We start from the raw sequence: 20342 nt of genomic DNA, 5'->3' as shown, positions 1-20342 counted from the left end.
TGGTTTAAAAGTGATATAAAATCTAATATTTAAACTCGAAACCATCAAGCATGCACTGATTTTAAAAACGGCAACCAGGAAAAAAGATGAGCTAACGAAATTCCACATTCTGACACACTGTCTTCTGAATGTCCATTTACTTGTTTATATGGATAAAGGCAACTACTTAAAACCACGGCACTCTCAATGCCAATGTAGAGTGGGAAATAAGGTAATAATTCCTACTGTTTGGTTCTGAAATTCACCACAGAAAACACAATAAATGCAAGTTTTCATGGTGAAATGTATTCTCATTCATTGTCATCTAGCTTTAGAGTCACAGCTTGATACATTTAAATTGTTAGACTGTGGAAGGAGAGATTTGAGAGGAACAGAAAGGAAGGAGAAGAGATTCCTCACAGGGATGCATCTACGAAGGGCAAATGACTCAGAAAAATCTTCATATGCTAAAAATTACCTTTTACAAGTCATTACCCAGCTACCTTCTTGCATTTCTCTACTTGTGTCCTAATTACTCATTTTAAGATTTAATTGTCTATTTCTCTTCTGTCCCTCCCTCCTTCTTCCCCTCCCTTCCTCTTTTCCTTCTCTTCCATCTTTATAATGGGTAGAAACTCAAAACTGAAATACCTAGTTTGGTCCTAAGCAAAGCTTCTGCAACTCCACTGATCCCAGTATCCCTCCTGTATAGGACCATCTTCCATTCTAACTTCCTTCAGTTATGGCCAAATAGACAGCTCTATATCTTTCAGCTCAAGTAAAACATGCTGTGAAAATAAACCCAATTAACTTATCTGGAATATCATGTGAGAATACACTGACCATATTAACTCCATGTATTTTTTTGCTTTGAAGTGGATTATCTTAAATCTTTAGTTATGCCTTGCTTTTTAAAGTTAAGGTATGTTTAGAATGGTAAAACAAAATTAACAAAGTATACGTTTGGATTTTTTTAAAATACAAACTTTAAAATGTACAATCAAATTATTGCTGTAACTTCTAGAAAGCACAGCAAGGAGGGCTAAAGGTAAAGGCGCTGTGAAACACAATCCTGTCTCAACTGGACGTCTATTGTAGACTGAATATGAATACATGGAGGCAGCAGAAGTGTAGAGTGCATTTTAATCATTTTTAAAAGAGTTAAATGATCAAATCCCTAAAGATACAGCATTTTTCTTTTTCTTTGCCCAGGAATCTGTTTTGGAAGCCAATTCAATGATTACTACTAGGACATGGAATTTTGATATCCATTTGGTACTGATTTACACCAGTATTTTAAGGCTGCCAACAAGAAAGGCCAGAATTTCAGGCAGCCAAAATTCCACAAGAGACAACTGTCTTTTATTTGATAGCTTATGAATTTGGGGCTTAATATGATTTTCCACTAACAAGTTCTGTACCCCCTCCAGAGTGCTAAAGCCAGTGCATAGATCAGCAAAGTAACCCAGAACATATGAGGCAAGTTAATATTAAACTTGAAGGAAAAATGTACAAATTATATTGTTTACTTAGGAAAAAAAAAGCACTCTAGTTGAAAGGGCTGATACATGATTTATTGCAAACACTTAACCAGAGTGTTCACATTTTTACCCACAATCCCACTTGTAGTACTTGTTTGGTGGTGGTGTGGCACTGGATACAGATTAATAAATCTATCAATTAAGTCCGTTAAATATTGGTAAGAAGCTCTAACAAAAACTACACGTCTTCCTTTTTTTATGAAATGGCTAGAAAAAATACAGAATCACATCCATAATGAGTAAATAAATCACAGTAATAAATAACTTAGGGAATAGGTAAATGAATAACTCTTTTTAAGCACAGTAAATAAAGAACCTGTTTAATTAAAAACAACAAAATGTTCTTAGTTTCCAGAAACAATTCTGTTGTGAAAAGAAAACTTCCACACACAATTAGGAAAAATAGTATAGACTTTCTTTCTATGCTCAAAGCAGTGTTTTCAAAAGAGTCAAAAAGAGGGCTGGGCACTGTGGCTCACGCCTGTAATCCCAGCACTTTGGGAGGCCGAGGTGGGTGGATCACGAGGTCAAGAGATCGAGACCATCCTGGTTAACATGGTGAAACCCCGTCTCTACTAAAAATACAAAAAATTAGCTGGGCATGGTGGTGCGTGCCTGTAATCCCAGTTACTCAGGAGGTTGAGGCAGGAGAATTGACTGAACCCAGGAGGCAGAGGTTGCGGTGAGCCGAGATCGCGCCATTGCACTCCAGCCTGGGTAACGAGCGAAACTCCGTCTCAAAAAAAAAAAAGTTAAAAAGATAATAAATAGTGGAACATATAAATGATTAACTGTGTGGGGTTTTTTGTTTTGTTTTGTTTTTTACGTAAGTCATGAAATCTTCTTCCCCAGACTCCAGAAGAAGAGGAGAAACATGTATCAGTCTCCTGTTATTTAAATTTCCCACTCTACAGGATTTTTCCTAGGATTTCAGGCTTATTAAAGAACTCTTCATGTTTCATACAGTTTGTAATGTAGCTTTATACATTTGTTCTCAATCTGAGTCAGCATTGATATATAAGAGATAATATCAGCATACGAAGCTGTAGAATTATTTATCTACAAAACCAGATATCAAACACTGCACCCTGCATTATTTTTTAGTAAAGAGAAATTAATTATGTCACAAAATTTCACAGATGATGCCTATGGAAGAAAAACACAAAGGAACTATTTCTATAGTAGAAGCCCATCCTAACTACTAAGAAAGCCACACAATACCCTTTAGATTTCACATTAGAATTCCTGAACTGTTAGCCTAACACCTGGCCCTGGTGCCAACCATGGGAAGACGACTTCTGAACCACCATCGTCAGGATGCACTCCGCCTGCCTGAGAGGGATGAGAATCTTCGAGGGATTCCCAGACCCATCATAAAGAAGGCTAGAGCACTGTATATGAGCACCATATAGCACTGCTATATTTCTAAAATAGTAATTGTACAGAGTCATCTTAACCATGTGCCAAACTGCTCCACCTATTGACAGTTAAAGCTGTGAGCAAATGGTTAAAAGACTTCTGACTTCTTAACTTTTGTAGTAGAAACATTTCCATAAAACAACTTCATTTAAAAATATATTGCTAAATTATTCTATGAGATTTATCATTAGCTAATAACATGATTTTATCTACACAAACTTTAAAAACTGACACTGAGTGGATAAATTATTTCACACAAAAAGTTACTGTATCTAGAAGAAAATAAAACGAAGAAATTTCTATAAATTAATCTTTAAAGTTTAATGTCTTTACTCACACCGACTTATAAGACAAGACCTGGAAAAAAAAAAGCCATTCCATTTGTAAAGGCCAAGATAATATATCTCAGGTGATAGCAAATCACATAAATACTGTGAGTATCAATCCTGGCCCTCTATCAGGAACATGCTTTTCTGGTTTATTTAATCAGGAATAATTATCTTATTTGTTTTCATCTTATTGGCACAGAGTTATGACAAATTCCATTCTTAATTTCTCACTAGATTTCCAAAAGACTCCAAATTGAGCTTCAATTATGGCTAAACTCTACAGGTGTGATATTTGGGGAAAAAAATGGAGAAATACTCCTCTAAATATATGAGATCCACCGACTGCTGCTTTATCTTAAAACTAAAGTTTATCCATTTAGACTCCCCCTGTCTGTTATAATACGTTCTGACCTAAACTTATCCCATATTTTGCCTTTACTCGGCAGCAATGTGACCAGTACACTATACTTCGTTACAAGATAAACATTCTGGCAGTCAGTTAAGTTCACTGTGTCCTTTGGAAGTCTAATCATACAGACAACAAGTATGACAGAACATACACTACTTGATATATACAAATGTGAGTCCTGAGAGCAACACATATGGATGAAAAGAGGAAATAATTTTTCATTAAGGCTGAAAGAAATTTGAGAAACTTTAATAGGGAGATTTTAAAAACTCTGACTAAAGTATATCACTTGCTTTTAGATAAAAACGAGCCCAATCTTGAGTTGCTGGCTGAGAATGTTTTGTTCATTTATTCATGACCGATGGTGAGCAGGTACTTGGCATCCCAGTGGTTTTATATTTGAATTTCATCTTCTACTTTAGGTTCATGGCATGTACCACTGACGTGTGTTCCTAATAATTCTCCTTCTGATAACAGCGAAGACAAGGCAGGAGGCTGCATGGTCAAGAGGGAAAGAGATGGAGAAAAACTGGGAGTCATAGCTTCTGGCAGAGAACCAAGATGATAGGGGATAGGAGAGCGTGGGTGTTTCTGAGGCACCTGCCCCAGGGTTACTGCTGGCATTCTTGGTGGGACTGCTTTAATCCCAGGCTTGGCTATTGCTGTTATCAAAGGGGGTGGAAAAACAAAAGATTTCTTCTCTTTTGGAATGCCAGACATATGCACATGTTCATCCTTTAGTTTCGCAATATCATTAAATACTGAGGCAAGAGGTTGGAACTTGGGTTCCCAACTGAGAAGATAATTCCAGTGATAGTTGCCTCTTCCATCATGATCAGAGGTTGTCTGAGTTGAAAGAGCTGCACACCTTACTTCTTGATCACCTGAAGTAAAGACAGACTCTTTTCTAGCATCAGCCAGGATGCTCTCTTTTGCTTCTCTCTTCTGAACTGTCTGGGATAACACATTATTTTGAGCACAGATGGTACTGCAGCCTTCCCCTTGATCTCCTTCCCCAAGCATTTGGCTGGCATCTGCTATTTCAGCAGTCACCACCACATCAGTTTCCCCAGATAGGCAGGAGAGCTGGTCCGAGTCCCTGGGGATACCTGAGTCTGGCACCCTGGACTCGCAGTCACTCAGAGCTAAATCTGAGCCCTTTCTATAGGGATGCTCATTTATCCTCTGGATTTCCTTGTCTTCTGCAGTTTCTCCTTCCACAGAACAGTGGCCACTGGAGTTTGAGTGTCTGTACAGATTGACAACGTCCTTCTCCATGATACTAATTAAACTCAACCATTCTGGCGTGGCATCCACAGGCACCACCTTGTTACTGCAGTCATCAGTTTTCTGGAAGGCTTTGAGCACATTGGGATCCCTGGTAACTTTCAAGTCCATATCTGAAGATGAGGTTTTCTTCTCCTCATACGTGTTTATTGTGTCTTTCTGTTTATGTCTTAAAACCAGTACAATTAGAATGCAGATGAGTATCAGAAACACTAAAAAGGAGACCACCAGGCTGATTGAAAAGCTGCTGGCAAACACTGCCAAGTGTGTTCCTTCAGAGGAGAAAGACACATTCACAAAAACAGTGCAAGATGCAAACTTGGAGTCTGGTTTGGGGCTATGAGCGATTATTTTCATTTCCATGATGTCTTCTTTGTTGACTTGACTTTTCATTAGGGGAAGGGCTCTAATCAAATAAATATTTCCATTGGTTTTATTTACTGAAAAGAAAGGAGATGAGGTCCCAAGAGAGTAAAGAATGACTCCATCAATACCAGCATCTGCATCTGAGGCTTCCACTCTTCCAATCAACTGTCTGTCTTTATTCTTTTCTGGGAGGGTGAAAAGATACTGATCTTGAGTGAAAATGGGTTCAAATTCATCTATCCCTTCAATATCCACCCAGACCACTAAAGAGGCTGTTGCATCACCTTTGTCTTTAGCTTGGACTGTGAGGCAGTATTTATTGCCATTTTCATAGTCAAGGATTTGCTTAGCATGAATATCCCCTGTCAAAGGGTCAATGAGGAAGAGATCATGATCGTAAGACATTCCATGAATGAGTAAACAGGGTGATACAATAGAATAGGTCAATTCTCCATATGGACCTGCATCAAAATCCAGAGCATTGATAGAGCATATGGTAGAGGAAACAGGCAGATTTTCAGGAACAACACAGTTGAAACTTGAAAACATAAACTGAGGTGCATGGTCGTTATCGTCCAGGACATTGACAAATACAACTGCAAAAGAAAAGTGTTTCTTTTCTGCATCTGAAGCTTGGACAGTTAAGGTGAATTTTGTCATTTCTTCATAATCCAGAGTTTTAATCAAATAAAGAACTCCAGTGTTTTCTTCTAAATAAAAATGTCCCTTCTCATTTCCAGAGATGATGTGGTAGATGATTTCTGCATGTGACCCTGTGTCACGATCGTTTGCTGAGACCACAGTGATGTGACTCCCTAGAGGGGTGCTTTCCTTGACATGGGTGTGATAGCTCAGGCTGCTGAAGTTTGGAGGATTGTCATTGACATCAAGTACTTGTATTGATATGACAGCTGTGGCACTCAGTGGAGGGCAGCCACTGTCAGATGCTAGAATGACAATCTCATGGCTAGCACTTGCTTCTCTGTCCAGACTGTGAAGCAACACAAGGTAAGCAACTTGCTTATAAGGATATTCTGAATGAATGAAATTAGTTTCCACATGAAAATTGCTCTGTAAATTACCACTGATGATGGAATATTCAACATATGTGTTTTCAGGGGTCCAGTCACGGTCGATGTTTGAGAATGTAACAAGCGTGCTTCCAATCAGAGCATCCTCACTTAGGCTAAGATTATAGGATTTGACTGTGAACTCGGGGGCATGATTGTTCATATCTTGTATTCCTATCTCCACTAATGTAAGAGCTCTCAGCTCAGGATTTCCACCATCACAGGCTTCAACAAGAAGTTGAGTTGTTGATATTTTATCCAGAAGCAATACGGGACCGGTAGTAAATATTGTGCCTGAAAAATAAGACATAGTATTTCAGCATTATGAGGTGCAGTTTCACGATCCATTTAATCAGCAGATGATTACTGAATGTCTAATAATATGTATTCAATTATTTGTTAGATTTGTTAAGTCACAACCTTAATAACTCCAAATAGAAATACAAATTATTGTATATATGTATATGTTTATAACATGTAAGATACAGCAATAATATTCATGACAGTCACTCTGTGAAATATGTGTGTGGCTTGAGGTTGCTTTTGCCACAGATTTCTCAGAATTTTATTTTTGTAGAGTAAGTTAGTTGTTCCACTATTCTTAAATTTTTGTTTGTTAAATTTATACCCGATTCTACTACCCACAAACACATGTATAGAGATATTCTGTTATAAAGATACTTATTCTGGGCAGGGCACAGTGGCTCACACTGTAATCCCAGCACTTTGGGAGACCGAGGTGGGTGGATCACGAGGTTAGGAGATCAAGACCGTCCTGGCCAACATAGTGAAACTCCGTCTCTACTAAAAACACAAATATTAGCCGGACATGGTGGCATATGCCTGTAGTCCTAGCTACTTGGGAGGTGAGGAAGGAGAATTGATTGAACCTGTGAGACAGAGGTTGCAGTGAGCCGAGATCATGCTGCTGCACTCCAGGCTAGGTGACAGAGTGAGACTCCGTCTCCACAAATAATAATAATAAAATAAGATATTTATTCTGGAAATACTTGTTGACACTCAAGCCAAATGAAAGCAGTAAAAATGATAATGCAGAGTTACTACTGAGATGAGCTTTCCTAAAGGTCATGCAAGTTGATTTTTCCCTTATTGCTGAATGTAGCTAATAGAGTTTATTGTGGTAAATATAGAAATATATAGTTTTTATAAGTATGTGTGTTATAACATTTTTAAGATAAATGTATCTTAAGGATGGTCACTAAGAAAGAATACAGAATGTTGACATTTAAATGCCACATTTCAATTAGAGTCCCACTATGAACTAAATAGATTGTCATTTAATGTTTAAAAAATATTTGAATCAATAGCTCAGTGCAAAATTTGTTGATAGCACATGTCAAATGAAAGTGTTGCTAAGGTTTGAGTGCTCAGAAGGACTTGCACACTGTGATCTGCTGTGGCCAGGGTGGCAGTTGCCATCATATGAGACGAGAGAGATTGAGAGAGAGAGAGAGCATGATATGTTTGTGTTCAGGGAGTAATCGTTCATCCATGGGCAACATGATACATGATACACTTCTCCATTTTCAACACCAGGTGGGCTTCATGCTGGTATTTTTGGACTAAATTCACCTTTCAGGTAATCCCAAGGTTGATTTTTAAATGAACTCTCACTTGTGAAATGATGCAATGGTGGATAGAGATGGGGAACACAAGAGTGTGATGTGTCCCAGGCCCTATTATTTTCCATTGTGCTCTGCTAGGGACATTGGTTTTGCTAATTATTCCTCTTCGTAAAATTTAGCTTTTAATGTTCACTCACTGTTAAACTTTCTCTATATACTGTTTAATTGAATGTGGAATCACTTGTCTGAATGCATTTCACAACCACAAATGTCTTGGTTTCTGACAAAAAGACAAAAAGCTTTGGGAAGCATCAAATAAACCAAAATACCACAATGGTTTCTAGTTGATAGAGATGCTTAAATAACTTTCCTTTTTAAATGATTCTTGTGCCTATTGAACACATAATGCTATTACTGATTTTTTTTTAACTTGGCTTGGGGAAAAGCATCCAAGCTCTAGTAAGATGAAGTCTTCAGCGCAGAATAATCCATTCAACATCATTTTGATTCCTTCTGATTCCTGGGATAATTGCCTGAACTGAGCTTAGTTGGGCGAATGAACCTGAGTGTTTATTATACTGGGGTCTCTGAATTTGTGAGCATTTACCAGCATTTAACCAGGGACTTTTGCTTTCCAGCCACTGAGGTTTTAGAGAAGAGAAATAACACTGGCATTGGCTACTGCAGCACTTGATGTGAAGAGTAATTTAACAGTCATGCTTCTTATTCCATGGAGGCGGGGGGGGGGGATTTTTTTAGGGGCATTTAGAAAGGGTTACTTCAGGTTTCCACTTTGAAACTCCAACCTATGAGCACTAATGCAACTATAAATAACTCACCATCCTTAGGATCAATGGAGAATTCCTTAGAAGAGGAAAGAATTCTGTAAGAAATGCTCTCATTGCTTTCTAAGTCTGTGGCTGACACAGTCAGCACTGAATACCCCACAGGTATTGATTCAGGAACTGTGGCCTGAGGGAAAAAGAGAAAAATAGGGACATTGTGTTTAAAGGCTGAAGATATTTTCACAAACAGGGCCTGAACTTGAGGTCATTTTATTCATTTTGATTATGGAAACCATACAATACAACCTGACTTTATTAGACATATTAATTTATGGAATTGACATATTAAAAATATTGTGTAAATAGTCCCTGGAGTCCGGAAGAAAAAAAGATACTGTTTGTTTTGTTTTTGAAACAAAGTTTCACCCTTATTGCCCAGGCTGGAGTGCAGTGGTGTGATCTTGACTCACCACAACCTCTGCCTCCTGGGTTCAAGCAGCTATCCTACCTCAGCCTCCTGAGTAGCTGCTGCTACAGGCGCCCACCACCACACTAGGCTAATTTTTATTTAGTAGAGACGTGGTTATACCATGCTGGCCAGGCTGGTCTTGAACTCCTAATCTCAGGTGATCTGCCCACCTTGGCCTCCCAAAGTGCTGGGATTACAGGGGTGAGCCACCACACCTGGCCAGAAAAAAATAAGTTTTAAAAAGTATTTTATTCCATTTTTTTCATTATAGAAAAATTTCTTCTAAACTATTCCTATGTGGCAGAAGATAGTTAATACATTCACTAATGTATTATATGACAGCATGGCATAATTCAAGCAAACCACAGGGAATCATTACTTAGGTTAACCTCCCCTTGTGTTTACACTTAAATCTTGCATTTGCTACATCAAAAGGTCTGGAGTCCATTTGCAAGGATTGAGCTGAATGCTAATCCTGGCCCTTACTTCTATAAACATATACTATGCTCTCAAAGCTGAAATTTCCAATTTATAGTTTTGTTTATGTTTTTTTTTCTGTAAAATTTTAATCAATGCATTCCAAAAATATGTCTATGAAAGAAAGAATTTTCCCAAATTAAGTGCCGATAATGCAAACAATCTTATCAGTGGTTTTGCAAATATTAGGTAGGTTCCAATTGTCATGAAACACTAGACTACAACCTCTAAAAAGTAAAAAATATATATATGTAGTAAACTAAGTCGAATGAGACTTTCATTTCCATATGTACTTATAGACTCCATGATATTAAGTATAAAACCCACAGCATTAACTTAGGCACTAAAAACAGTGAATGCTGTCTGTTTGAAACAGTCTGTTGGCGATGGAAGGCTTACATCATTCTCTATTCTTTCTAGTTTTGGCTGTGGTTTCAGCATCCCTTTAAGCCCTTTACCTGATAGAATTCTTGAGAAAACACTGGTGGATTGTCGTTGACGTCCAGCACACGGACTACGAGAGCTCCCTCTGTGCGGTGCACTGAATCAGAAATTTGGATGAGCAGCCGATATTCAGTCACTTCTTCAAAATCCAGTGTTTTCACCAACACCACCACTCCAGTGTTCTGATCAATAGCAAACTTGGTTCCAGGATTACTCTCTTTAGCAAAACTGAATATGAAAGCTGAATTCAAATCCACATCATGGACTGACACATGAGTCACAATTACACCAGGCAAAGAATCTGAAATAGTCATGACCAGTGTCAGTCTTCATTAAATTTCATCCTTTGAAATTCATTTCTTTCATAGTTCCATCCAAGTGTTTTTATTCTAAGTCCAACATGATTTGCTCTTTCTTGGCCTGATTTCTCGTACAAAGCTCATTATGCACTGAACAAAAACTTTGAAGAATTTATGAGCCCAATAAAAGTGAAAATTTACCACTGAGAAGGGAATTGAGGAGGTAGGGCATATTTAATTTTTATATTATATTATTTCCCTCATATGCTTACAACACACTTCTAGTAACAAGAAAACATTCTAAGCCACTGATTTACAATATACAGTTTCTGTATCAAAATCGTATCTTCATGGGGTATGTGAATGGGATGAGGGGTAGTATTACTCAGAACATTATAAAATATGGCATTGCATTGTCAAAAGTAGGTCAGTTTAAATATTTGGGCACTAATGTTAGAATTAGATACTTATTTTCTTAAATGTATTTTTGAACAATTATTTCTTTTAGAGTGGTGTGCACACTGCTTTTTTTTCCTTAAATCTCAAAATTATTAAGACTATAGAAAAACAAAGTTTACATAGTACTAGTAAGGAAAGCAAATCTTGAATATTATTCACCAAAAAATTACAAAGTAGATGACGTGCTCAATGCCTCACTCACCACATATGTTCTCTAGCCTAAACAGCCCATGAAAGGGACTTTGTTTCTAAGCTTACCGATATGGTACAGGGGGAAAGAATATGCCAAGATGCTCAGAATCCTTCCACTGTATATGAAACTCATAATTTTCTAATTTCAAGCTAGAACACTCTCAATGTGCACTAACCACACCATACCCCATTGAGCATGTTTTGATTTATGTAGTTTCTTCTTGTGATATATTTATATTAGGCCCATTGCTATATTTTACCACTAATTGCATGTGCTGAAAAATAGAACCTTCCATAAAATCAAATGAAAATATATCAAATGTGTGAGAGGCAGAACTGGATAATTTCTTTTATTTGTAGGCTATAATATTTGTAGATGTCTCTACGAATAAATATTTCTGGAATATTTCCCTCTGTGAGAGGTGATGGTTATAATTTGTTTAGAAAGTGAATATAATAAAATGGTAGAAACATTTTTAGGAATTAGTTTAATATTAAGAGTGAAGTAGAGAGGCAAGCAAGGGGCCCCCATTATTTTCAACTTCAACTTTAAAGACTTAGGTTGTGTTTCGCCAGTGCAGCCATTGACCATGGACAATTTTGGGTTCACAGACTATGGGATCATTGGATAATCCACAGATCCAAATAATGAAAATTAACCAGATGGGCATGGTGGCTCATGCCTGTAAGCCCCAAAATTTGGGAGGCCAAGGTGGGCAGATCATGAGGTCAGGAGTTCAAGACCAGCCTGGCCAACATAGTGAAACCCCGTCTTACAAAAAATACAAAAATTAGCCCAGCGTGGTGGCACATGCCTGTAGTCCCAGCTACTTGGGAGGCTGAAGCAGGAAAATCACTTGAACCCAGGAGACAGAGGTTGCAGTGAGCCAGGATTGCACCAAGAGAGTGAGACCTGGTTTCGAAAAAAGAAAATTAACCAGCATCTCACTTAAAAACTTTCCAGTTTCAACCTCCACGATTACGGGGTTACAAACGTTGAAGATTAGGTTATTCTGGGAAAAACGATGGCTTTTTTCCCAGAATTAGAAAAACATCTAATTCACTTCATTAAACATCTAATTACTTGTTATTAGTATCCTGAAAAGACTGACAGATTATGAATGCTGATTCTTCTTAGAGGAGGCTCACATGGTTATCACAGTAAACAAAATACACTTCTTCATAGAGTAGATTTAATTTGAGAGAAATGTCTGTATATAAACAGATACTGTAAGGAATGATGGTTAGAGCATGGGGACTTGGCCTCCACTGATCTGAGTGCAAATCACAGCTTTAACATTTTACTCCTTTGACATTTAATATTTAACTTATGATCATCCAATTTCTATTCTGCAAAAGGAAAACAAAAATGATCTAGCTTGCATGGTTGTTGAGGATCAGCACTCGTGTTTAATACAGTGTCTGGCTAAAGAAAATATTAAATGATATTATACAAGTTAATCAAAACCACTATGCCAAATCGTCACACTTACCTTCTGCAATTTCCACTGCTTCAGAGTGGAGAAAAGCTGGGGCATTGTCATTTATATCAGTCACCTGTATCTTGATCACCGTTGTATTAGAAAGCCTGGGCATCCCTTTATCTGTGGCTTGGACAATCAAGCTGGTTTAGGAAAGAATGAAAGAATGCGATTCATCATCCAGGAATTAGAAAAACAACATAAATATTAAATATCTAGTTGAAAATTTTAAGATGAGCTGACTAGCTACTTTTATTTCTCTCTTGGATTTTCTAAATGGCAACATTTAAAATGTGTTTTATAAGAATGGTACCCTGAAGTTTGTTTATTCTTGACATGTTCAGAGAACTAAATTCAGCAAGCTGCCATGGATCATGAGGCATTAATGTCAAAATGGACCATTTCAGAGAACCAGACTGTAAAATTCAATCCTGACCTGCAGAGAATAATCTAAAAAAATAGAAATACCAATAGCTGTACTTTGGATGAGTAGACTGTCTCCACCTTGCCATGCCGTGGTCTGAGTATTGCTACATATTTCCATCTTATGGAACCAATGAAAGATGTAGCGACTAAAAGATTGCTTTGTACTGATATTTTTTGATCCAAATAGCAAATCAATCAAAATGCTAGAATTAAGACAGGACACTGCTATGATGAACACACATACAGAAGTTGCACGATTGGCTAGGATTGTGAAGTAGAGGTAAAAGTCCACGATCTGCAAGAATTTACATGTACTGTATATAAATCTCTCTTGGATAATGCTACAGTGAGCTTCTCCATCAAACAAACTACCAACCTTATTACTATCTTCACCTTCTCCCTCTCTCTCACCACTCTTCTAACAAACAACTAATTCTGTGTCTCATCAGTATTACCTCCTGGATGTCACTTGGATTAGTGTTCCCAGCCATTTCTCTTCTGCCTTCAGCATATTTTGCTTTGTGTGGGTGTGAAGAATTTCCTGGGACATGAGACTTGCTGTGTTTTTAAAACCAAGATAGTCCAGGTAAACTGGGACATGGAACTTTCAGTGCTACATCCACGGAAGTCCCAAGTAAACCCTGACAAGCTAGTCCCCTGTAGCCTCAGTCCCTCACCATTTTTACCTGGAATGCTCTATGCTTATTGTATTCTTTCTCACCAGGAGTATCTGATAAATTACCAACCTCCCTATTGTGTGTCTCCTCCCCGTCTACCCTCTATATTGCTCTCAATTGCTCTAACTAAAATCCTAATTTGAAAACCTGACCTTTCCATTTAAACCCCTTCTTTGGCTCTCCTTGTCTCTAAAAGGTTGTCCAACCCCTGAACATGTTCACATAAACTTTTATGCCCTTGCTTTTACTTGGAATCCCACCCCTTACACCTTCTTGGTTTTTCAAAGTTCACATCTCTGCCAAGTTTTCACAGACATTTCATTTGATTTAAATGCACCTTTATGTATTCCCATAGCACCCTGTACATTCTTCTGCCATAGCAATCATCACTCTTTTTCCTAAATAACATACTTGTCTGCCTCTTCTGCAAGTTTCTTAAGGGCAGGGAGCTGCCTTATTTGCTTTTCTTTAGTGAGTATTGAATGTTGGTTTCTCAAGATTTGCCCAAGGTTATATACATATTATGTGACAGAGCTGGGATTCAGGCTTATGTCTTGGTCAACTGGAAACCTGTGCTTCACATTACTCATTGAACATACCTCTCTTTATTGTGTATATGTCACATTCTAATGTATAATTATTGGTTTATTTTTCACTCCACTCTAAACACGAGGAAGGCCAGGAGGGCAGCTGAATTATAAAATGAATTATTAATTAGATGATGCTCTTTATTTCAGAAGTGGAATTAGTCTTAGCTAGTTGTGAGGACTACCTTCTAAGAAACTAAGTCTTGAAAGTTGATACACTTCTACTTTTTTTGTCATTGTTAGCTCACTTGATAAATGTTCTTTCTCTTTCTAATTCTGAATTTTAAAATGATGTAAATATCAACTCTTTCATGGTTTGAATTCCACTTAAAATGAAATGATCAATGCTTATCTATTATTCATGAAGAACACAGGCTGCCTTCTGCACCATCAGAATTGAAATATTAGTAGAACAACCACCTGAATCTCACACTTCTGGAGCCTAATTTCTGAAATAATTCTATGTGGAAACTTAGTTATGAACGTCAGTTAGGTACATATGGAAATATTTCAACAAAAATAATGAACTCATTCTGCTTTCTTCCTTGCTGCTTGTCCCTCCCAATGCCATCTAACATCTCAACCAAGACATCAAAGTTTAACTCTTCTACTGAATCCATAATTACCCTTATTTTCACAATGTTACAACTTCGGGCATCCTACATAATGTTTTGTCAGATTAACAAGAAATGAGATTCTTTGATATGGAGAGAAATATATTGTTTAGCATCAAAATAAATGGAAAAGGAAAACATTTCTCAATGACTTGAAGAACAAATAAAAAAATATGAAGGTAGATGTGCAGATATTCCACACACAACCTCTGCAACACTTCAAGCCATCTATGATGGCTCTTTGGCAGTTGTTGGGAAACTGTTGGTTGTAGCCAGTCCAGCTCGCTCCATGTTCCACAACGGTTCCCTGATTACTATTATCAATAGAGACAATAAATGAAACTGACCAGATTTAGAACAGGTCCATTCTAAGGCTTTTAAATTCAGAGCATTTTTTTTCCTACTTTATCAACCATGGGAAGTGTCTTTTACCATGTTAAACTTTAAGTAAGGCCTTTGACTAGGCAGGATCTTTTTAATTGCCTTAACAAGTACTAAACTTGTTGGTAGAGAATTTTTCAAAACTCTCAATTATATCTTAAATGTCTAGCAAGAATTTTCTATTTTTCTGAAATTCTAAAAAAATAAAAATAATCAGCCACCATAAAAAAAAAACTATGAAAATAAAAACTGATTTCTGGTTAAAGATAGTAAGCAACTACACAGGTTTTATCTTCTCTTCCTCTCAAGATTCTGCTAAAATGCTATCAAAAACCTTGTATCATGAGTTATAAGTCCATAAAGCTAAAAAAATGAGGGGAGATATTAGTGGGTGGAATGAATAAGAAACATCAACAATTTCTGGAAGATCCAAGCAGATTCAAGAGTGGTTGCAGATGAGGGGACTGAAGGAAATCAGAGATTAAAATCCACTCAGAATGTACACCAAAAGTAGATCCCACTGAAAACTGCAAACTTGAGTTATAATGACGTGTCAATGTAGCTTCGTCAAATGTAACAAATGCTCCACTCCAGTGGGGATTTTGATAATGGGGCTGTGCATGTGTATGGGCAGGTATATATAGGAAATCTCTGCATCTTCTCTTTTTGTGGGCCTAAAACCCCTCTAAAAAAGTGTTTTAAAATGCATTTAGAGGAGCATAAAGATACGTGAGGAGCGGAGTTGCTCCCAGGTCACCAAGGAGAGGCTCAAGACATGGCAAAAATTGCAGTGAGATATTGAGATAAAAATAGAATATTTTATCTATTCTATTTTAGAAGAATATTTTAAATTCAGATTATTTAAATAGAAATATTATTTTAAATACAGTGTAGTAATGTCCCTTTTGCCTATTACTCTTCATTCTCAGCCAAAGAATTCCTTTGGTTCGTACTTCAGGTTAATAATATTGAAAGATCTTCTCTGGAGAACTGAAAGTCCCCTCCCAAAGAAAAATGAACTCCATATATACTGCCATTTGTATGCCATCCTGAAAAGTAGTCAACCTCCCCTTTGGTTCACTTGAAAGTGAAGTGTGCTAGTCAAGTACTTCTAGCTCACTCGGAGGTTCTAATAACTTTGTCACTGCCTCACTTATAACTAAGGATCAACACTTATTTACAGAAAGCCTCCAGCATGAATAAAGAGAGCTCAGTATAGACAAACAGAAAGAAAGGAACACAGTGAAAACAGATATTGAAAGGAACAAAAGAAACTTTAAACAATTCTAATTAATACCTTGGAGAGGTATCAGAAGACAATATATCCATAAACCAACAGCTCGATATTATTTAAAGAGCCAAGCATCAAAGAAGAGCTTTTAGAAGTAAAAACAAATACATAATATCCTCCCAATTTTTAACTAGAAAATAAAAAAGAAATTTTAGAAGATTAAAATTCAGGAAATATCTCCCCAAAATAAAACAACAAAAATAAACTGACACACACAACAAGAAATGTAAAGTAGGAAATGAAATATAACTAAGAATCCACCTAGGCAAGCCAATACCTAATTTAATAGGATTCATGAAAATGAAACAGGGCAAAACGACAAAACAAAACTGAAAAAAGGGGAGGAAATTTTCAATGAAATAATACAAGATAATTAAAAGAAACATGTCTGCTTCTGGAGGGCTTTAGCCTTGGGAGAGGTGAGGCAGTAGTTTCTGATTTTCATCTACACTCTACACACTATTTGATTTTTTAAAAGTATATATTATTTTGATAACAATAAAAAGTCAAATTAAGAAAATATACTTAGATCAAAATCTTGAATCTTTATGTATCTACTGACTTCTTCTTTTCTGCCTAAATAGGCTCAATCAAGCCAATCCTAAAACATATTTTACTCTCAAGACTGAATCCCACTCAGTTACACCGTATGGCATTTCTTCCTTTCAACATAATACTGCTGAAAAAGGAAAGCTGTCTATCAAAGTTGTCTCTACTCACTCCTTAATCCATTCATCACTTTTGTGAATCTGCTTTCTATTCATCACTTTTGTGAATCTCCTCTAGAAAACATTATCAAGAACCTCCTAATAATCAAAGGTTTCCTTCCAGTTGTGGACATAAACATTATAAACCTCAACGTGCTTACTCAGCCTTGGTTGAAATGGAAAGAAATTTCACATCACAATGATATTCGTTGAGAAGTCTTCAGAGAAAATAATCCTGCCATATGAACTTTGAATACTAAAACTACTATGCTAGTACTTTGGCTTTTGTTTATAAACAGAAAGATACAAGGATAGAGAATAATTGCATGAAAATGAATATAAAGCACTGTTGGGACACTAGCCAAATTAGATACAAGTTTGATTTTTTTAAGTTTAAATCTATACATACAACACTTTTTTACTATCATGAATTATAGTTCTCTTCTTTAAAGGTTGGAGAAACTCTCTAAGACAATAATTAAGGAAGTATTTGTTGTTTCATATCCCAAAACTTGTGGTGTCTATAATACATACTGGGTATAGGAAATTGCATTTATTCATTTAATTTGTAGAGTATTTTTATTAATGAAAATAAATCTGTTGACTTAAGTTTTAAATGAACTTAACAGATTTATATTAATTAACCTACTACTATAATACCATTAGATTTATATTAATTCATATATTAACAGATTTATATTAATTAACCAACAACTATAATACAACTATAATAGTTGTTAGAAAACAATTTGGAATCAGGTTATTTCTCACAAACCTTTTAAAGTAAGTAATAGTGGGCTTTCTATATCTGTAGGTTCTACATCCACAGATTTAACCAACTGTGGATGTAAACTGAAAAATACAATAGTAAAAAGATACAAAATAAAAATACAGTATTACAACTATTTACATAGCATTTACATTGCATTAGTTATAAGTAATCTAGAGATGATGTAAAGTATGTAAGATTCAGGAGAAAGTTGAAACCCAGTCCAAGGAATCCAGTAAAATGATGCAAGAGCTGAAAGACAAAATAGCCATTTTAAGATATAATCAAATTGAGTTTCTAGAGCTCTTACCACAAGAATTTCATAATATAATCATAAATATTAACAGCAGAATAGACCAAGCTAAGGAGAGAATTTCAGAGCCCCAAAAACAGTTCTTCAAATGAACTCAGATAAAAAGCTTTATAAGGGAAGGAAAAATGAAATCCTTCTTAGGCAAGCAAATGCTGAGGGAACTTGTTTCAACTAGATGAGCAAGAGGTCCTTAAGGGAGTGCTAAACATAAAATCAAAAGAATGGCACCTGCTACCAAAAAGACACATTTAAACACATAGCTAACAGGTACTATAAAGCAACTATACAATCAAGTCTACAGAACAACATGATGACAGAATCAAAGCCACACTTATTAATACTAACCTTGAATGCCAATGGGATAAATGCCCCACTTAAAAGACACAGAGTGACAAGCTGGATTAAAAGACAAGACAAACCATCTTCAAGAGACCCATATCACATGTAATGACACTCAGAGACTCAAAGTAAAGGGATGGAGAAAGACATACCATGCCAGTGGAAAACAAAAAAGATCAGGACTTACTTTTCTTAGATGAAATGTATTTTAAACCAATAAAAAATAAGAAAGATAATGAAGGGCATTACATAATGATAGAGAGTACAATTCAATAAGAAGACTTAAATACCCCAAATATATATGTACCCAATGTTGGAGCACCCAGATTAGATAAAAGTTTAAATAAAACAAGTTCTTCTTGGCCTATAAAAAGGCTTAGATAACAACACAATTGTAGTATGAGACCTCAACCCAACTGACAGTGTTACACAGATCCTCAAGGCAGAAAACCAACAAAGAAACTCTAGATTTAAACTTGATACATCACCAGTTGGATTTAATAGACATTCATGGAACATTCCACCCAGCAACCACAGAATATATATTCTTCTCATCTGCACATGGAATATATTCTAAGATTGACCACAGGCTCAGTCATAAAGCAAGTCTCAACAAATTCAAAACAATTGAAATCAATATCATTAAAATGGCCATACTGCCCAAAGAAGTTTATAGATTCAATGCTATTCCTGTCAAACTACCAACATCATTCTTCACAGAATTAGGGAAAAAAAAATCTAAAATTCACATGGTACCATAAAAAAGTCCAAATAGCCAAAGGAATCCTAAGCAAAAAGAACAAAGCTGGAGGCATCATATTACCTGACTTCAAACTATATAAGGCTACAGTAATCAAAATAGCATAGTACTGGTATAAATGCAAACCCACTGACCCATGGAACAGAATAGAAAACTTGGAAATAGAACCACACACCTACAACCATTCAATCTTAACAAAGCCAGCAAAAATAAGCAATGGGGAAAGCACTCCCTATTGAATAAATGGTGCTGGGATAACTGGCTAATCAGAAGAATGATACTAGATCCTCACCTTTTACCATATACTAAAATTAACTGAAGATGAATTGAAGATTCCAATATAACACCTCAAGCTATAGAAATCCTAGAAAAAAAAAACTAGGAAATACCCTTCTTGAAATTGGCCCTGGCAAGAAATTTTTGGCTAAGTCTTCAAAAGCAATTGTAACAAAAAAACCAAAAATTGACAAATGGGGTCTAATTAAACTAAAGAGCTTCGCCACAATAAAAGAAATTATCAACAGAGTAAACAGCAATAAAAGAAATTATCAACAAAGTATACAGACCACCTACAGAATGACAGAAAATATTCACTAATTATTCATCTGGAAAAGGTCTAATATCCAATACCTACAAGGAACTTAAATCAACTAGCAAAACCCAAACAATCCCATTAAAAAATAGGCAAAAAACATGAAAAGACACTTTTCCTAGAAAGACATACAAGCAGCCAACCAACATGAAAACATGCTCATCACTAATCATCAGAGAAATATAAATCAAAACATAATGAGATATCAGTCAGAATGGCTATTACTATTGTTACTGTCATTATTATCGAGACTGAGTCTTGCTCTGTTGCCCAGACTGGAGTGCAATGGCACAG

The 20342-nt window shown here is 36.3% G+C and overlaps 1 protein-coding gene across 1 annotated transcript in view; it reads right to left on the bottom strand.

The window, feature by feature from the left end:
• Positions 1–1531: 1531 nt before the first annotated feature.
• DCHS2 (dachsous cadherin-related 2) overlaps positions 1532–20342 on the bottom strand; it is a 289412-nt gene continuing 270601 nt past the window's right edge. Inside the window, exons 17-20 of the mRNA XM_008992578.4 lie at positions 12605–12735; positions 10176–10462; positions 8826–8958; positions 1532–6694 (exon numbers count right to left, since the gene is read on the bottom strand). Of these exons, the coding sequence (XP_008990826.4) occupies positions 4071–6694; positions 8826–8958; positions 10176–10462; positions 12605–12735 (3175 nt within the window). The 3' untranslated portion in view covers positions 1532–4070. The remainder of the gene's footprint in view (positions 6695–8825; positions 8959–10175; positions 10463–12604; positions 12736–20342) is intronic.

Source organism: Callithrix jacchus, chromosome 3 (assembly GCF_049354715.1).
Source record: "Callithrix jacchus isolate 240 chromosome 3, calJac240_pri, whole genome shotgun sequence".
Lineage (NCBI taxonomy): Eukaryota > Metazoa > Chordata > Mammalia > Primates > Cebidae > Callithrix > Callithrix jacchus.
The sequence above is the reverse complement of the archived record's forward strand: the minus strand, read 5'-3'. Positions and strand labels throughout refer to the sequence as shown.